This window comes from Leptonotus elevatus, chromosome 12 (assembly GCF_054856555.1).
Source record: "Leptonotus elevatus isolate MCC_2025b chromosome 12, RoL_Lele_1.0, whole genome shotgun sequence".
Lineage (NCBI taxonomy): Eukaryota > Metazoa > Chordata > Actinopteri > Syngnathiformes > Syngnathidae > Leptonotus > Leptonotus elevatus.
This window is the reverse complement of record NC_141250.1, coordinates 18,371,103-18,386,204: the sequence shown is the minus strand read 5'-3', so window position 1 is coordinate 18,386,204 and position 15,102 is coordinate 18,371,103. Positions and strand designations below refer to the sequence as shown.

General features: G+C 39.3%; 1 protein-coding gene across 6 annotated transcripts in view; it reads left to right on the top strand.

Moving 5' to 3' along the window:
• LOC147164872 (plakophilin-4-like) overlaps nt 1-15,102 on the top strand; it is a 70,115-nt gene that overhangs the window by 34,559 nt on the left and 20,454 nt on the right. For 5 of the 6 annotated variants that reach the window (XM_086090880.1, XM_086090881.1, XM_086090884.1 and 2 more), the window contains 5 exons: nt 5,534-5,568; nt 9,728-9,933; nt 10,098-10,662; nt 12,621-12,647; nt 14,465-14,626. In XM_086090880.1, the coding sequence (XP_085947006.1) occupies nt 5,534-5,568; nt 9,728-9,933; nt 10,098-10,662; nt 12,621-12,647; nt 14,465-14,626 (995 nt within the window). The remainder of the gene's footprint in view (nt 1-5,533; nt 5,569-9,727; nt 9,934-10,097; nt 10,663-12,620; nt 12,648-14,464; nt 14,627-15,102) is intronic. The other variant, XM_086090883.1, reaches the window with a different exon arrangement.

Sequence of the window (15,102 nt, the reverse complement as noted above, 5' to 3'; positions counted from 1 at the left end):
GATCTTTCCATTGGCCGTCAACTTGCTATTCATAGCAAATGCATTTGGTCTCATCGCTTAAAGAAGTGTTGTGTGCATATTGTTTTACAAATGTCTACTTCATCAGACATTTTTATTTCAGCTTTGAGCTGCATTCACCTGGGATATATATTGCGGCTCGGGTTCAAAAGAGGCTGGTATTAGGATGTTGTCTGGGCCGTGCATGATGATATATTGTTGCCCTCGAGGCTGCGAAGCAACAAAACGCGCCAGCAAGACTGCACAACTCAAGAGTTGGCTTCTATTGGCGCAGGTGTGCAGCAACTTCAAATACTTCTCTGCACTCTTCAAAAACGCAGCACTACGACCATACGCTCGCAATATCGCCATTTTGTCAGCCCGCTTTGTTGGAGTTCTTTATTCAGGGCGGTACAATACAATATGTATTTTTTATTTGATCTGATGTCAGTTATATGAAGAATTTTTTTGTATTGTTTTTAAACTTCCAATTTTTAAGTATCTGTTGGGAAAATGAAGGAAATAAGCGAAGAGCAGCCAGCAAAAAAATATATATATACAAAAAAAATTCTTGAGATTTTTCCAGATTTTTGTCCATGTTGTAAAGCTAAACGAAGTAAAACAATAACATTTTCTGACTGTAATTAATCATTCTTTGCTGTTGTCAAGGAACCAAAAATAAGTTTTTTTATTCATTATTTATTTTTTTAAAGTAATCGTCCGATAAATCTGTAATTGTATTTTTTTTCCTGCCAAATATCGGAATCTTCATGAGCCTCAAAAAAAAATGTTTAGCCATTAGCGACAAATGAAACGTTTACTGTAAGTAGTTTTATGAATCACATCATAATGCATATGCTCGGATGATGCCATAAAGAGCCTGAAAAGCCGGATGGAACTCATTGCTGATTCAATAAAAACAATCATTGAAAGCTAAATACAACTGAACTGTCCTTAAAAATGTACTGTACATTAAAAGTAAAAAATAATACTGTACAGGATTTTAAACAGTTTGAACAGACTGTATGCGTAGTTACAATCTTGTGATGAGATGATACAGTAAAAGATTAAAAGATGTAAATCAAGTACACTGATGCATTCTATGATATTAAAACGCCAAAGTGAAAAACAGACTGGGTTTGCATGTTCAACATGTGTGCCCCAGCAGTGCTTTGCCATCATTCTGGCTCATCATCAAGTGATTATTTGTACTTTTTTTTTTTTTTTTTAATCTTCAAACGGTTGCCACCATTTGATGACGTGAAGCATTTGTGGCGCTTAGCTTTGCAAGCAAACTGTGTTTAGATGTGAAGTTGAACCGCAGCCAGTGTTTGGATACACTGTACAACACTAACAACGACACTCTGACTCATCTGCTTCCCATTGGCTCTTTGCGGACTTATTTGGGAACGTGGCGTAAACGTGGTGTACTTCTAAAAATACTTTGGCAAAGATTAATTCGTGAGGTCAGTGGCTCCTGGCTGCAATAAATACACCGCTTCTGTTTTCTCCTTTTTGAGGATGTTTCTTGTGTGATTTGAGTGGGGCGTTAAACAAAATGGCGTGCATTGGAATTCATAGAAAACTCAATTGAATAGAAGCAACAACAAAAAACGTGATAAAAACTATTTAGTTTTAAAATGTTTATGTAATTTATTCCATAAAGCACAATAATATAGAGTGTGTTTTAAAAAAAACAACAACATTGCAACACATGTGTTTTTATTTGGGAGGCTGGAACAGATTAAAGGCATTTCCATTCATTTCAATGAGGAAAGATGATTTGAGTCGGTGTTTTGAGTTACAAGCATGGCCATGGAATGAATTAAACATGCACCTCAAAGCACAACTGTATTTTCAACATGATTTTATCGTAAAGCCGTGTACTACAAAGAACATCCTTGTATGTTTTTGTTGTTGTTGTGAAAATGTATTTCACTCAAAGCAGCTGTTATTACGCTTGCAGTCCTTCAAACCAAACACAACAAGAACTCAGAGTGCCTGAATCAATCTCTGGTTCCACTTGAAAAATCGTCATATTTACTTTTTGAAATGTCGTGCTTTTTCATTTTTCATTTTTCTCGCACTCAAGTTCAGACTTAAATCTTGCGCTTACGCTGTGTATCTTTTGTAGGTCAAATATCTTCAAAGCAAGATTTTGCTAAAGGCACATACTCATTTTCGGATATTACGTTGCGTGTGCATTCTCATGACATTGACCTCGTTAAAAAAAAGAAAAGAAAGAAATTCTGATGAAAAGTTTTGCACATGGATAATAAAATGACTTGTAAAACTTGTAAAAATGCATATTACTTACCCAAATACGCATTTCCTTTATTGATGATGGTAATAATCATTTAGTTCAGTGGTGCTCATAATTTTTACGTAAAGTACCACCTAATCTGCCGTTCACAGTTTTTTTTCTCATTGTGTTAAACGAGCATTTTATTTATCAAATGTACTACAGGTATCGTTACCCCTATTAACTCATTGACTCCCAGCCATTTTCATTGAAGCAACCCCCTGCGCTCCCTGCTGTTTTACTGGATTTTGACTGATTTTGCAAGGCCCACACTTTTTCATCAGGAAAATAAAGTATATTTCTGTTTCCGTTTTGCAGCATTTAGCATTAGAATATATAGCTAAGTTTCATCATTATTCACAAACCTGTTGAAAACAGTGGGGGAAAGAGCTTATTGCAACTTGGCCCTGGTTGATCTCTTATACTCTGCTGCCACCTGCTGGTCGTTTTTGTAATAGCTACCATTGCTTCAAGCCACCTCTTCAGGTCAGAAGCTGCATCAAAGCCTTTTGTATTCTCTAGCAGCATCGAAACATAAAAATAAATCCGTTTTTGGGACCGTGGCATTATTTAAAATAGAACGTTTTTATATGTTTTTGGGAGCAAATGAGTAAAAAACAAACAAACATTTATTATTATTGTAAGTCTGTAACATGCACAAATTGAAAATGAACACTGTGCTTAAGTATAGGAACTCTCCTAAATTTCAGCACCCCCCCCACAGGGCACCATCGTGATTTACACAGCTTTTTTAGAGCCCAGCACAAACAAATTAAATGGCTGTCATTGGGCATTTGTGAGCAAATGGAGATTAGCTCGAACATTTCGAGTCCCGCCGCGGGGCTCAATAGCCCAGCGGGGTTACGGCAGGGATTAGGGCGCGCACTAGGGTTTCTCTTGGAGATGCTCGATTTCAGTACGCAGACAAAACAGTGTCGAAGAAGAGAGAAAGAAATAATTAGAAGACTTGAAGCGACGTTTTCCAACGGCTGTAGCCGAGCGGCATAAATAGAATGAGTTACAAAGTTGAATGCCGCAGCGCTTGTGGGAATATTTCCAATTCAAGCCAGACGAAAACCCAACTTGAACGATAGCATCGTTTATCGTGATAAGCTTCTGAGAAAATATTATATGGTCCTGAGAAATGTGTTATCCTGACAGGCCTACCAATAAGCTCACATTATCTACCCTTCGCCATCCAGTTGGCATTCAGCAGGCGCCATTTCTTGTCATCAAGGTATCTCCGTGGCTCAGTGGAGCACATCTCGTCCAACCGACTCCTTTTAATTGCCTGCATGTGGCCATTAACTTGAAGCTCATTATCGAGCCGTATAGGGTTCGCCGTAATGACGGCTGCTTGATTGTAACGCCCGGCATTTTTTCTCCTCAACATCACACAAAGGGAAGTGCTTTCATTCTGGTCACAGAGTGTTTTTCTAAATGATGAAGTGGCTATTATTCTCTTATTATGGTTTTCTGTTGTAGCAGTCGTATATCTTGTGAACCTGCCTGGCTTTTTGTGGCTCTGCTTTTCCAAGAAAACAAGCACTTTAATTTGATATATGAATGTCATTGTTTCACAATTCTTATTTTCACTGATATGAATCTTTTACGGCCAATTCCGAAATTTAGCAGGATAAGATTCTGATCAGGGCTATTTTAATTTTTTTTTTCTATTTTCATTGTCCTTTTTATTTTGTTTTCAGTTGTGTTTTTTAAATTTATTTAGTTTTCAGGGCAGCTCTGTTATTTGTATTAGTTATTTAAAAAATGCTTGGTTTTATTTTAGTTTGAGTTAGTTACAAAAATTTTATTACTTGTGTACAAGATTGAATAAATATGGTAAAAAGAAAAAAGTAACGCACTTCTTACCTAGCAGTGCGTTTCGGTTGAATTAAATGAAAAAGCAGGCAAGGCAAGCCATTGGAGTCAAAAGTCAAACACACAAAATTCTGATGGTGCTTTTCTATTGGCTGCTGCTCGATGACATCACTTCTGTGCCATTCACTTTGAAACGTCCTAATTGTATAAATAAATATACTTAAATCACATTTAAAATCAACTCAAAGGCTCTAAATGAATTATAATCTAATCGAATTAAATTAATGACCAAAGATGAAAGCTAAGGACATTTTCACGATAATTGCAGTTAGTTTTAGTTAGTTTTGTAAATGTAAAATGTAGTTTGTTATTTTTTTTTTTTAATAAGCTTTTATGTTTTTTCAATTTTTGTTTTAGTTATTTAGTTTCGTATTCTGTTTACCAATTAATTGACCGATTAATAAAATACATATATTGAATAAAACATTTTTTGTCTCTTAAACCCCTTTTCACACTGCATTTAGTGGGGCACAGCATGACGTGGTGGCAAGGGAAGGGGACCACGGCACACCTCCAATTGGGGGGGAACTGGCAAAGTGATTTAGTGTTTAAAAAAGTTTTTTTTATTTGCAAGTAACTGCATTATTAAACTATCCAAGTTCCCGCCGAGTTATTGGTTTTTCGCTGCTGCTCGTGTTGAAATGAGCAAAGTCAGGGCCTTCTTTTGTAACAATGAAAGATAAGATAGATCTGGTGCGAGTTAACCAATGGCAAAATCTCAGCCTCACTTCCTGGTAGGCTGCTACGTCAGCACGCCCAAATTTGGCCACGCTGGCAACCGATCATTTCACATTGCTGCGCGACTCTTAATCACTGGGTAATAAGTGCAGTGTGAAAAGGAAAAACATTTGACTGTTTACAATACTTTTTCATTTTGTATTTGTTTAACAGAGCGATTAATTGTCATTCATCGTCTTTGTCTTCTGTTGTGTTTTGTTAAAGTCTAAAAAAAATAACAATCTGGCTTTTCTTTTTTCTTTTTTAGACATTAACACCTTACAACGTCAGAAAAAGATTATACCAGTAATGCCTCACTCCTTGCACTGCTCCGTTATGAAATTGCTTTTGTTGTCAAGCCGTCTAACAAATGAGCACGTCTCACACAAAAGGCACCTTTACGGCGAGATAAACAAAGGTGACAGAAGTGCTCCTTACGGCGAGATAAACAAAGGTGCTCCTTACATCTGATTTGTAAGCGTTACATCGGATGACTCGGGTCGTGATATCCCCGAAAGCAGCGATTACCATCTGTGACCCTGTCCTGAAAGGCCAATGAAAAATGTACTTGGTAAAAAACGTGTCACTGTCACCGAGCCCATATTTACTTTTTCATTTCCTCTTCTCCCCTTGCAGCTCATCTGAGAAGTCCCTGCCTTGGAGAACTGCCGGTAGGTTGGAAATTGCTTTTTATTTTTATGAAACGGGTACTTTGCCTTTTCATAAATTGCTTGCGCACAATCTAAATATGGTGCTGTGCGGATGTACAAAATCATTTGGCAAAAATATGGATTGCTGGTTTAATATTGTGGTGGACCCACTTACAATATATGACGTAGGATGCCTTAACTTGAATCTATCCACAACAGTGGTTGTTTACCATTTTACACCAAGTGCCACTTCAAAATATACTTTTACTGTCCTACTTACTTACTCGTACCACTGCCACAACCAACATTCAAATAAATTAAATGCTAATTTATTGTACTTTACATTTAGCTTTACATAACAAATAGGACAGTTATTCAAATTCAAATTGTCATTACAATGTAGTAGAATCCAGTTTGAAAAAAAAAAAAAACAAGTTCATATCGCTCGCCTACATACTAAAATGTTTACAGTATGCATAATAAATCTGTTCTTGTTTATTGTACTACAAATTAATGTATTGCTTGTGTTTGTTAAAGTGGAAGTCAACCATAAACATTTCATGACAATATTACGTTATATGTGACCTTCTGATTAATGTTACATTTGTGGAAGAGTTATGAAGCAAAATCCATCCCTGGGGCGGCCATTTTGCCACTTGCTGTCGACTAAAGATGACATCAATATTGCTAATTGCCAATCACAGCTCCGGTTTTCTGAAGCTGCGCTGTGATTGGCTGTTACCGGAGCAACTGTGATGTCAACTTCATTCGACAGCAAGTGACAAAATGGCCGCCCCCCCAAAATGGATAAAAACGGCTGTATTTTGCTGCTTAACTCATATTCCCACTAACGCAATATTAACCAGAATGCCATATTTAGACAAGCGAGGCTGCATAGAATTGTTTTAAAAAATCTTTAAAAAATGCACCGAAAAAAGGACCTCGAAAAAAAAATTACCCTATTTTAAATTGCAATAATTATATCTCGGGGAAAGAAATTGCAGTTAGATTATTTTTCAAAACTTTTCAACCCTAATAACAAATGTACTAGATTAAAAAAAAGAAAAAGAAAGAAAATATATATATTTTTAATTATTACATTTAAAGCCACTGTAACATTATGCACAGTTTGCACATTAAATTTTGTGATTGGGGAAGTACCAGACTTTGCGAAGCGGTGCTCCACAACATTCAAATGCACTGTCACAATATCTTCCGGCACATGCATGTTTCATGCTTATCACCTGTGTGCATGTGCCATTGTGCATCCTGTGAAATAAAGGAGAACTTGTAACGTTTGCAATTGTAAGATGGGCGAGCTAATTGTCAGCCTCTGGCATTTTTCTTCTTCTTTCCTCCTCTGAGCTCCGGTTTGGAGACAACACCGGCTTAAGGGATTTCTCTAAAAGCTTCTATTTGTTCGCTTCACATCCTCAAAAGCATCAAAAGTAGATGGTAATGAATTATTACCAATGCATTTCATGGCTTATTAATTGCAAAAATGAACAATTCTGTAATGGTCATTAATCTTGTTTCGATCTTGTCAGAAAAAGCCTTTGGGCTTTTTGAGAAAACTGTTGTAAGTCATTTGCTCGTTTGATTGGCGGTGGAGGAGTGCAAACGAAATAATTGCTGTTATGCTCGGTATTGATTGTTCCGATCTTTACGTGGCCCGGCGTGATGTGTGTCTCTCTCGGGTTCCTTATTGGCCTTGTGAGTCACTGTACACGACGGAGGTGTTGCCGTGGAAACCAGCCGCCAGCAATGTCAATGCAGTCACACCTCATGTGGACTAAGACCAGAGAACAATAATCCCCCCCCCCCGTCACATTTCTAAATGAAGGCATTGTTGTCAATTTTTAGATGTCTGCCGTTTGTGAGCTCTCGCAAGAATATGGAAGAATTTCACGCTGCAAAATGATGATCTCGACTTTGGGCAAGAGGCAAGGCACATACTGGACAATCGAAGGGCACAGAGACATATTAGACAAAAGGGTCTTGAGTAAAGCTGACATGCTCGTTTTTTAGGTTGTGAGAATCAACAGTTGCTAACTCCACATTCAAACTGAGCTTCAAACTGGATCCACCACTGTGTGGTAGATATGTTTACTGCTATGAATATATATATATCCACTATGCTACCCAGGTTTATAATACTAATAGTGACCCAGTGGCCCAGCGTTGCCACAGTTTCTTTAAAAAAATTACGTATTACCTTACTGATTACTTGGTCTTAAGTGTAACTTAACTCATGTGCTCCCAAAAACGTATAAATACGTTCTATTTTAAATTTTACCATGCTCCCAAAGACACATTTATGTTTTTTATGTTGTTGTTTTTATGCCAGAGCATACAGAAGGCTTTGATGCCACCTCTGCACTGAAGAGAATGCTTGAAGCAATGGTAGTTATTACAAAAACAAGGACAGTGGGTGGCAGCAGAGTATAAGAGATCAACCAGGGCCATTTTGCAAAAAAAAAAGCTATTTTCCCCAGTGTTTTAAACTGATTTGTGAACAACGATGAAACTCAGCTATATTTTAATGCTAATTGCTGCAAAACGGAAACAGATAGAAATATACTTTTTTCCCCCAATGAAAGAAGAGACTCTAATCTTTCTTTTGGTCGGTATGTTTGTATAGCAATAGAACACAATATTCTGTGGGCCTTTGCAAAATCAGTCAAAATCCAGTAAAACAGCCGGGAGCGAAGGGGGTTGCTTCAGTGAAAATGACTGGGAGGGAATGAGTTAATTACTTAACTGACAAAAAATCCTCGTTAGGGTCTTTTTTCAAGCCCCCGGAGATCCACTGACCTAAATCAACGAATGAACAGAAAAGTGAAACTTGATTGGTTGGAATATTAAGTTAGCATTTCTAGTCATTGGATGATGATCTCACTTGCTATTGCCACAGTGATGATTTGTGATTATGGGCAAAATACATTGGCCTTTGGTCTATTCTGTATGTATGTGGAGGGAGTAATTGGCTGAGGCTATTTAAACGACACAATAAAATGCACAGGGCCGTAAAATACATAACCTGAACTCTGCATGATTATCAGCTTAATGTTGCAGAAATGAAAGGAGGGGCATAGCAGGTAATCAAGTGGCCATATGCTTAATATGCACTCGTAGTCTCAAGTCAAACGGATTCCTCTTTGACTGTTTCTCTCCCTGACGCCTCCAGGCGTGTGAGTGTGTGGGGGAGTGAGCTGTGGCCAACAACAGCATCTGTGCGAGTGTGCTCACTGTTACCCCCGGATGAAATACATGGCCGACTGTGGCTCTCCTTTCCCACATGCAAGGGCTTTAATAAAAGTTAATGGCTTTCATTTAATTTGGTAATAGTTTGTTATCAATGTTTAACTCGTGCAATTCCCTTCACTCCCGGCTGTTTTACTGGATTTTGACTGATTTTGCAAGGCCCACAGAATATTGTGTTTTATTGCTGTTAAAAAATTGAATCTACCAAAAGAAAGATTAGAGTCTCTTTTTTCATCGGGGAAAAAAGTGTATTTTTTTCTGTTATCGTTTTGCAGCAATTAGTATTAGACTATAGCTAAGTTTCATCATTATTCACAAATCTATTTAAAATTTGTGAGTAAATATTTTTTTTTCAAAATGGCCCTGGTTTATCTATTTTGCTCTGGTGCCACCTGCTGGCCAACATTTCTTCAATCATTCTTTGTTTAGAGGTTGTATCAAAGCCTTCTGAATGCTCTAACATAAAAAAAACAAAAAAACAAAAACTTATATATTCATCTTTGGGACACTTAAAACATTTCAAATAGAACATATTTATACGTTTTTGGGAGTTAATGTTAAAAATCAGCCTCCTTGACTACTAATAAAAAAAAACAAAAAAAACATATCGGTCTATCACTAAACAAACTGCCTATATCTCATAACCATATCAATAAAATTACCGTATTCGCTTCGTCCAGTAAAAATGTATCTTTGACATCTATAGCCGTCTATGGCGGTGAATGTGTTAATTGTTATTCTAAAGGAAAATTCAGTGGCGTGAGTCTTTACCGTTATTGATCTAATTATGCGAAAATGACCCACTGAAGTGATTCTGACCCTCCTGCTGTGACATACGTCATTAGTCACTCTTCTATAGTTAAAGGTCACGACTTTTACAGTATAAAAGGCTCAATTATGTACTTGCTGCTTTCAGGGTCCGCGGGGAACTCGCGTAGTTCAACTCAGATGAATTCCTACTCAGACAGCGGCTACCAGGATGCGACTAGCGGCTACCACGGCAACCAGAATGTGGTCAAATCTGAGCTGAGGATGCAGCACTCCTTCCCCGGCGCGGGTACAAGCACAAGCACAAGCACCCCCGTCAAGACAGCCAGGGCGGAGGGGCAGGCCTCGACACAGGTATGTTGGACCCTTGTTGGTTTCACTATCGATAGAACTGTCGAAACTTTTTAAAATTGTTTATCACATTCACTCTAGTTCTCAGTCACTCATCGTGTGACATCTTTGGACTTTGCAAACCTCTAAATGACAATTTGACACATGTGGTTTTCGTTGTGGTTCAGGTCCCATCAGTGGGCGCGGCAGTGCCCGGCCGCGCGATGCGGAGAGTCAGCTCAGTGCCTTCTCGCTCTCACTCGCCGTCCCACGTCAGCAACATGTCGCCCTCCTACGGCTCCCTGCGCGCCTCGGCCGGCAGCGGCTACGGCTCGGCCATCGTCACGGAACCCAAACCCCTCTCCTGCATCTTCTCCACCACCTTGCCCTCCCCCGTCCAGCGTACCGGTACCGCCGGCGGCTCGCCTCTCACCACCCAGAAAAACTCCCCCGCCGCTCTGCGACGGGTGGGTTCCGCCAATTCCAGACCGGGCAGCACCAGCCGAACCACGTCGCCCTACCAGGCCTCGGTCGGCTCGTCGTCGGGCCGCATGGGCTCCCCTTTGACCCTGACGGAAAACTATCAGACTTGCAAGCCACCCAGTCAGTCGTCTCCGGTGCGAGCGAGCATGGTGGCCGTACCCCAGCACTACAGCTCCACTTTGCCGCGCTCTGTCATCCACAACGCCGACGCCTTCAGGCCGCAGGGGTACGACGTTTATGAGAGGAGGATGCGGCCTGACAGCCTCGCAGGTACAAAACACACGCAAGCGTATGTCATCAACTGTAACGGAATTTTCCAAAGTCTAAAATTGCAATATTACAAGAACAGCAATAATTTCACAAGAAAAAGTGGAAGATTTCTAGAAAAGATTAATAATTTTACTTGGGGGGGGTCATATTTCTTTTTACAAAAACAAAATCAGTTTTTCTCTAGGCCGTAAAATTCTGAAATCTTAGTTTATGAGAATAAAGGTTTGCCAAGTAGTGTTCTAAATTTTTCGGAATAAAGTTGTACAATTATAACATTACAATGAAAATTAACTTGTCATTTTCTTAAAAAACGACAGTATGGTCATAAATTTCATAGAATAAAGTGTATTAAAAATGGCAATAATACAAGAGCAGCAATAATTTATCAACAAAAGTGGAAGATTTCTGGGGGGAAAAAATACTTATATATCCTAAAATCTTAGTTTATTAGAATAAAGTAATGTAAAATAGTAAGTGCAGGTTTTCTTAATAAAGTCATAATTTTATTTGGAGAAAAAAAAGTCATAACGAAAATAAAGTTGTAATTTTACACGAATAAAGTAAATAACAGTACTAGAAAAAGTGGCAATTTTGCTAGAAATGTTATTCGAAATATAATTTTAATTTCATAATTTCTTATAATGTCATTTTTTTTATTTTGCAAACGACCACCGTTGTAGTAATAGTAAACGCGCACAACTTGAAGTAGGTACACATTCACTGACATAACCGCGGTAGCCGGCTAATGGCTAATAACAAAAACACGAGGCGCTGCAGGCCCATGTATCGATAGTATCAATAGCATGACAAAGTGATATTGTATCCAGATACGACGTAAGTATCGATACTTTTGACAACCCTACAAGGTACCACTGTATGTATTTTTCTGAAGGCTTCAAAATGCTGTTTGCAGCGACCCCATAATCTGAGGCGGTACTAGTGGTTGTGTGCGACAGTGGTTGAAAACAGTGGAAAATGTAGAAAACAGTCCAAATGAGACCACATGGTTTTTTTTATGCCTCGTCAAAACAGCAAACTGTTTCTGTTGCTTCCCCTGGTATAAAAATAGGAATTTAGACTTAGTTTTATTTTTTTGTGGCAATGGCATTAACTTAAAACAATTGAAGATAACTTCTAGTATGTTCTAAATTATTTGTCATTCTTTAAATCTGTTAGGTGGATCCTTACCTAACTGAATTTTCAGTGCGAGGTGGTGACTGTTTGCCAGCCAATTGCAAGGCAGCTTACTGACTAGCTTATTGCTAACATATAACGTGAACCGCTATAGATGGGCAAAGGGGAATTAGCATAAATTTGACAGTAGTTTTAAACCTTCAGAGGTGGTGACTGTTTTCCAGCCAATTGCAAGGCAGCGTACTAACTAGCTTATTGCTAACATAATAATGTGAACCGCTATAGATGGGCAAAGGTGAATTAGCATAAATTTGACAGTAGTTCTAAACCTTCAAGGCACAGCTACTTTAACACACACGGACCAGCAACACATACAAACAGAGCACACAGCAATACTTACAGGCGTATATTTTCACCACCAGTAATAAGTATGAGTATAAATAGCAAGATACTCCACAATTTATGTCACATTTATGTAAAGGTTTCTCACTACGTCAACAGCCATGCTAGTTTCGTTAGCCTAGCTATAGCAATTTCTGTTGCGTAAATCAAGGATGGAGCACCGTTTAAGCAATATTTTGTATACAAGCTGACAGAACATTTCCTCAGTATGATAAATGTATTCCCATTGCCCTTCATAGTTACTCCATTTTGTCCCCTTTGATAAAACAACAGCTTTTTGACAGAAAACAAACAAAAAAACAATGAAACCATAGTTATCGCAAAGCACGTTACGCTGTGAAAAACAAGTCGTTCTGCAGTCCTGATGCTGTAAGGTGAACTGACTATGTGCTTGACTTTGTGCTGCCTGGGGATATCTTCAGACGCTCTGGTGGATGATGACGTTCAAGGTGAACCTTTCTCTTTTCTATCCTGGTTTTTGTGCGTGTGCGTTGTGCCTGCTGCAGTCGCCGCATGTGTGCATGGTTGTCCTTTGCGGACCTGTGTGTACGCACACATTTTAATTCCCCAGGTCCATTTTTGCACATTTTGTTGTTGTTTTTGTTTTGTCATTGAGCATCTCAAACCCAGTCCTGTAAATGGCCTGGCCAAGCACTTGTGTAAGAAGGCTTCCGTGAGAAACCAGGTTATGCTGGTAATCTGGGATTACCTTAACAAGCATTGTGCTATACTGGTGCAAACCACATTTTCCCTACACCTGTCTTTGGCATGCCCCTTTCCCGCCCCCTTTTCTCGCACGACTGCTTCCAGTGGCTGCCGATGCCGGATGGCCGGCAAGGTGCGCCGCTCCTCGCTACAGCTGTTCGCCCATCTGACAAATAATGATGGAGTGCGCCGGGGGGGCCTCGCGCTTCCTCTCCTTCCACATTCACTTGACTTCATCGCCTTGGCTCAAGCGCACTAGGGTGTCGCGAGTCTTTCGTGCGCTTCTTGGTAATTTCCTGTCACTGTCGATGCAGAGGATGCTTCGGGCCGTGTTCGCCAACGTTTGAAAGCTCACGACTATTATCAATTCCAAAATCCGCCTGCTTTCTCCCGGTTCTGTTTTGTCAAGCCGACGCGCAACAGGCCGCCGGGTATAAACTGTAAAAAGGCACACACAGGATTGTATATATACATTATATTTGGTTTTACGTCAATTCTAAGATTTTACTCATTTAAATATCTGTTACAAGCTTTGTAGAAAATAGTCGAAGCAGTAGAAAGTAGAAAATGTGATTAGTTGCGATTAAAAATGTCATTTTTTTGTCTCTTTTGTAAAGTTAAATACTAAACAACAAAATAGTCAAATGTCCTGCTTATTACTCACATCTTTATTGTAAGGCCCAAAAATGAAATTATTTTATTCAGTGTATATTTTTTTATTAATTTGCCCAATGAATTGGTTATCATAAATTTATTCTACCACATATCAGAATCATCGTTAACCTGAAAAAATGCATGTCAGTCAGGCCCGACAACATCCTACACATATTTGATGATGAAACAGAAGAAGGACGTCACAGTTAAGTTTTTTTTTTATTTTTTTATTATGGGTTTTTTTTAATAACAGAAGATAGAAGACTGTTTACAGGCTCCATGTGTTGCTATTGCTTGTGTTCAAATACGGCAACCTCAATGCTAGTTTTCGGTAGCCTGCCTGTGGCATTTCCTATTTGTGTTAGCATTAAGCTAGCGGGCTAGACAAGGTAGATTGAATGTTAAATATACGATACGATATGTATTCAACTTTAATTTTATTCCTGCTTTATTTCCCAGTAAACTTTAACTGGGAGTGAAATCCATATATTTGATTGCATTTTAGTTTTCTTTTCTAATTACTTATCTCCTCACTTGCACATTATTCTCGTAATTTCGTTTCAATACTCTTTGTAGTATGTGTGTGTATCTACAAGAAAATGATAGGAAAGCCTTCGTTTTGTTTGTTGTGCACGGTGAAATGGCTTTGTCGCAATGTTAGCTCGTACAGTAGGAGTGGACCCACGAGGCAGGCGGAGGCTGATGAAATGTTCAATGAGCAGTTAATCGCCAACTGTATACCGGTCCTGTGGGCTTCACAGTGTATCGAGCGTCGCTGATGTGAGAACTTTAAATATGTACTTTGCTGTTTTTTTTTTGTTTTTGTTTTTTTGTGAAAGCAAAGCAAACCTCACCACTATTTCATCTTCGCATTCCAATCTAATAGCCGTTCTCTTGTATTTGTTAGGCATGCGGAACGTATATGCCAGTCAACTGGGCCAGGACTTAAGGTCCGGCATATCCCCAGAACGTCGCATTGCGCCCATCTTTGAGGACCGCATGTTCCAGGCCCCGTTGTACCTCAGCCCGGGTCACACGCAGCAGGGCACCATCTGCAGGAGCGCCTCAGGTTTGATACACGAAAATGATACGCTACGTTTTAGCAGGCATGCTTTTTACATCGTTGGTGTCTGTAGACTTTGGGTGCATTGTTATTGAGGAACACAATATCACAGCCTGTCTGCCCTTTAGCGCCACAAATGTGCCTTTCATTATTCCTGTCCCTTGCTGTCTATTTTTTTTTCTCGCGTTCGCTCCCTCCAGCTCTGGGCACAAAAGGCTTAGTGAGCTCTGACATATCAGGCAGGTATTATTGTTATGTCACACTGCCGTAAAAGGCACCAATTAACTAGCTGTTCTGGAAAATAGTGTTGTTACCTGGGGGCTGCCTACATACAGTCGTGCCTTGAGATATGAGTTGGAAATCAAAATCTATTTTCCAAGGGTCTTAGAGCCATGAGAGATTCAGTAAAGAAAACTGGTGAGCTGCGGAAATTAATTTGCATGCCAACTTTTTTTTGTGGCTGACCACTTCCTTCCGCGCAT